A 2304-nucleotide genomic window follows, 5' to 3' on the forward strand; every position below is an offset into this window, starting at 1 on the left:
AATTACTGAAAAAAACCTAAACTCTCTTGAATAGTTCGTAAAATGTGATTTATGGTGGAGCTGTAAACCTGATGTTTAAATGGTTCCTTTCTTGTTTTCTTTTCCACAGGTCTTCACCCTCACCATGTCAAGGAGTGTTAATGATGTGTTCCCTCTCCATTGCATTCCCCACCTGTCATCTTGCTAGGATCTGACTACAGAATGAACATAGCAGCTGTGTTTAATGCCCTGCTCGTGTCTGTCCTCGCTGCTGTGCTGTGGAAATACATCAAACTGCGAGAGCATGCCTTCATGGTTGAGGAGGAGTTGGTCCTCACGCGTCAATCTCAGGAACTCTCTCAGGTTCAGATTGACTACCACGCAGCTCTCCAGGCACTGGTGGAGGACGGTACCAGGATGGTGTGCACTGGCAGGATGCACACTGACCGCATCTGCCGCTTTGAGTCCCTCTGCTACTCTACCGAGGCTGAGGAGTTTGTCTACTTTCACAGCAACTCCTCAGTCATGCTGCCCAACCTGGGCTCCCGCAGGTTCCAGCCGGCACTGCTCGACCTCTCCTCAGTGGAAGATCACAACACCCAGTACTTCAACTTTGTGGAGCTGCCAGCTGCTGCACTGAAATTTATGCCAAAGCCGGTCTTCGTGCCTGATGTGGCGCTGATCGCTAACAGGTTCAACCCAGACAACCTGATGCACGTCTTTCATGACGACCTCCTCCCCATTTATTACACCATGCAGCAGTTCTCTGATTTAGATCTGGAGGCACGACTCTTCTTCATGGAAGGGTGGAGTGAGGGTGTTCACTTTGACCTCTACAAGTTACTGAGTAACAAGCAGCCGCTCCTCAGGGAGCAGCTTAAAACCCTGGGCAGGCTCCTCTGCTTTACCAAATCGTACGTGGGACTGTCCAAAATCACCACCTGGTACCAGTATGGATTTGTCCAGCCACAAGGGCCGAAGGCTAACATCTTGGTTTCTGGGAACGAGATCAGGCATTTCACCAAATTCATGATGCAGAAGCTGAACGTCAGCTTGGAGGAAAGCTCCAGTGAGGAGTACATTGTAGTGTTCAGTCGAACAATCAACAGACTCATCCTAAATGAGGCAGAACTAATCCTAGCTCTCGCTCAGGAGTTTCAGATGAAAACCATTACCGTCTCTCTGGAGGAGCATTCATTTTCTGACATCGTCCGGTTGATCAGCAATGCGTCCATGCTGGTCAGCATGCATGGGGCCCAATTAGTCATGTCTCTCTTCCTGCCAAGAGGTGCCACGGTGGTGGAGCTCTTTCCTTATGCTATCAACCCTGAACACTATACCCCTTACAAAACCCTGGCCACCCTTCCTGGCATGGACCTGCAGTACGTTGCCTGGCAGAACACCGACAGGGAAGACACAGTCACCTACCCGGACAGGCCTTGGGATCAGGGCGGGATTGCTCATCTGGACAAAGCTGAGCAAGAGCGCATCATTAAGAGCACAGAGGTGCCGCGGCACCTCTGCTGCCGCAACCCCGAGTGGCTGTTCCGTGCCTACCAGGACACGAAGGTAAACATCCCTTCGCTCATCCACGTGATCAGGCAGACTGTGAAGTCTAAGCCCGGACCCAAGAAGCAGAAATGGTCTGGTAGCCTCTACCCTGGCAAAGTGAGGGATGCCAAGTGTCAAGCCTCTGTCCAGGGCACGAGCGAAGCTAAACTTGCCGTGTCCTGGCAGATCCCCTGGAACCTGAAATATCTCAAGGTCAGAGAAGTGAAATATGAAGTGTGGATACAAGAGCAAGGGGAAAACACTTACATGCCTTATATATTGTCCCATCAGAATCACACCTTCTCAGAAAACATTAAGCCCTTCACAATATACCTGGTGTGGATACGCTGCATCTTCAACAAAAATCTCCTGGGACCTTTTGCAGATGTGCTCTTATGTAGTACATAACCTGTTGCGCTACCTGTACAGCTCTGCCCTGCTCTCCACCCCATCTGTGGTTTAAAACTTCTTGTCTTGTAGTTTGCAGAGGGCTGAAGAGGACTAGACTGTACCAGTGCCTAAGTGTCTGTTTGATTGCACTCCAAGTGTATTCTTTAAATGGTATTTATTTCCAGTGAGTGTTTAAAACAAAAAAAACCCAAACAAACAAAAAACCCAAAAAAAACCCACAAAAAAACCCCACAAAAAACCTCTTGTGTTCTTCAGAGTAACTTCCAGAGGTTAAATTACGTGCTGAATACATGTAATTGAAAACAGAATGGAAGTGAATTGTGTGTACCTTGGTCGTGATTTAAATTAGTTTCTATTGTGTGG

General features: G+C 48.5%; 1 protein-coding gene across 1 annotated transcript; it reads left to right on the forward strand.

Annotated features, from left to right (window-relative positions):
- The first annotated feature begins 201 nt into the window (after nucleotides 1-201).
- On the forward strand, nucleotides 202-1974 carry POMGNT2 (protein O-linked mannose N-acetylglucosaminyltransferase 2 (beta 1,4-)). The gene has a single exon (XM_009957474.2). The coding sequence runs from the start codon at nucleotides 202-204 to the stop codon at nucleotides 1936-1938; it is 1737 nt and encodes a 578-aa protein (XP_009955776.1). The 3' UTR covers nucleotides 1939-1974.
- The last annotated feature ends 330 nt before the right edge of the window (nucleotides 1975-2304 follow it).

The sequence above is a fragment of the Leptosomus discolor genome, chromosome 7 (genome assembly GCF_034619465.1).
Source record: "Leptosomus discolor isolate bLepDis1 chromosome 7, bLepDis1.hap2, whole genome shotgun sequence".
Lineage (NCBI taxonomy): Eukaryota > Metazoa > Chordata > Aves > Leptosomiformes > Leptosomidae > Leptosomus > Leptosomus discolor.

Bases quoted from the DNA above. Each gene is read 5' to 3' on its own strand.
- POMGNT2 (XM_009957474.2), top strand. From the start codon at position 202: ATGAACATAGCAGCTGTGTTTAATGCCCTGCTCGTGTCTGTCCTCGCT.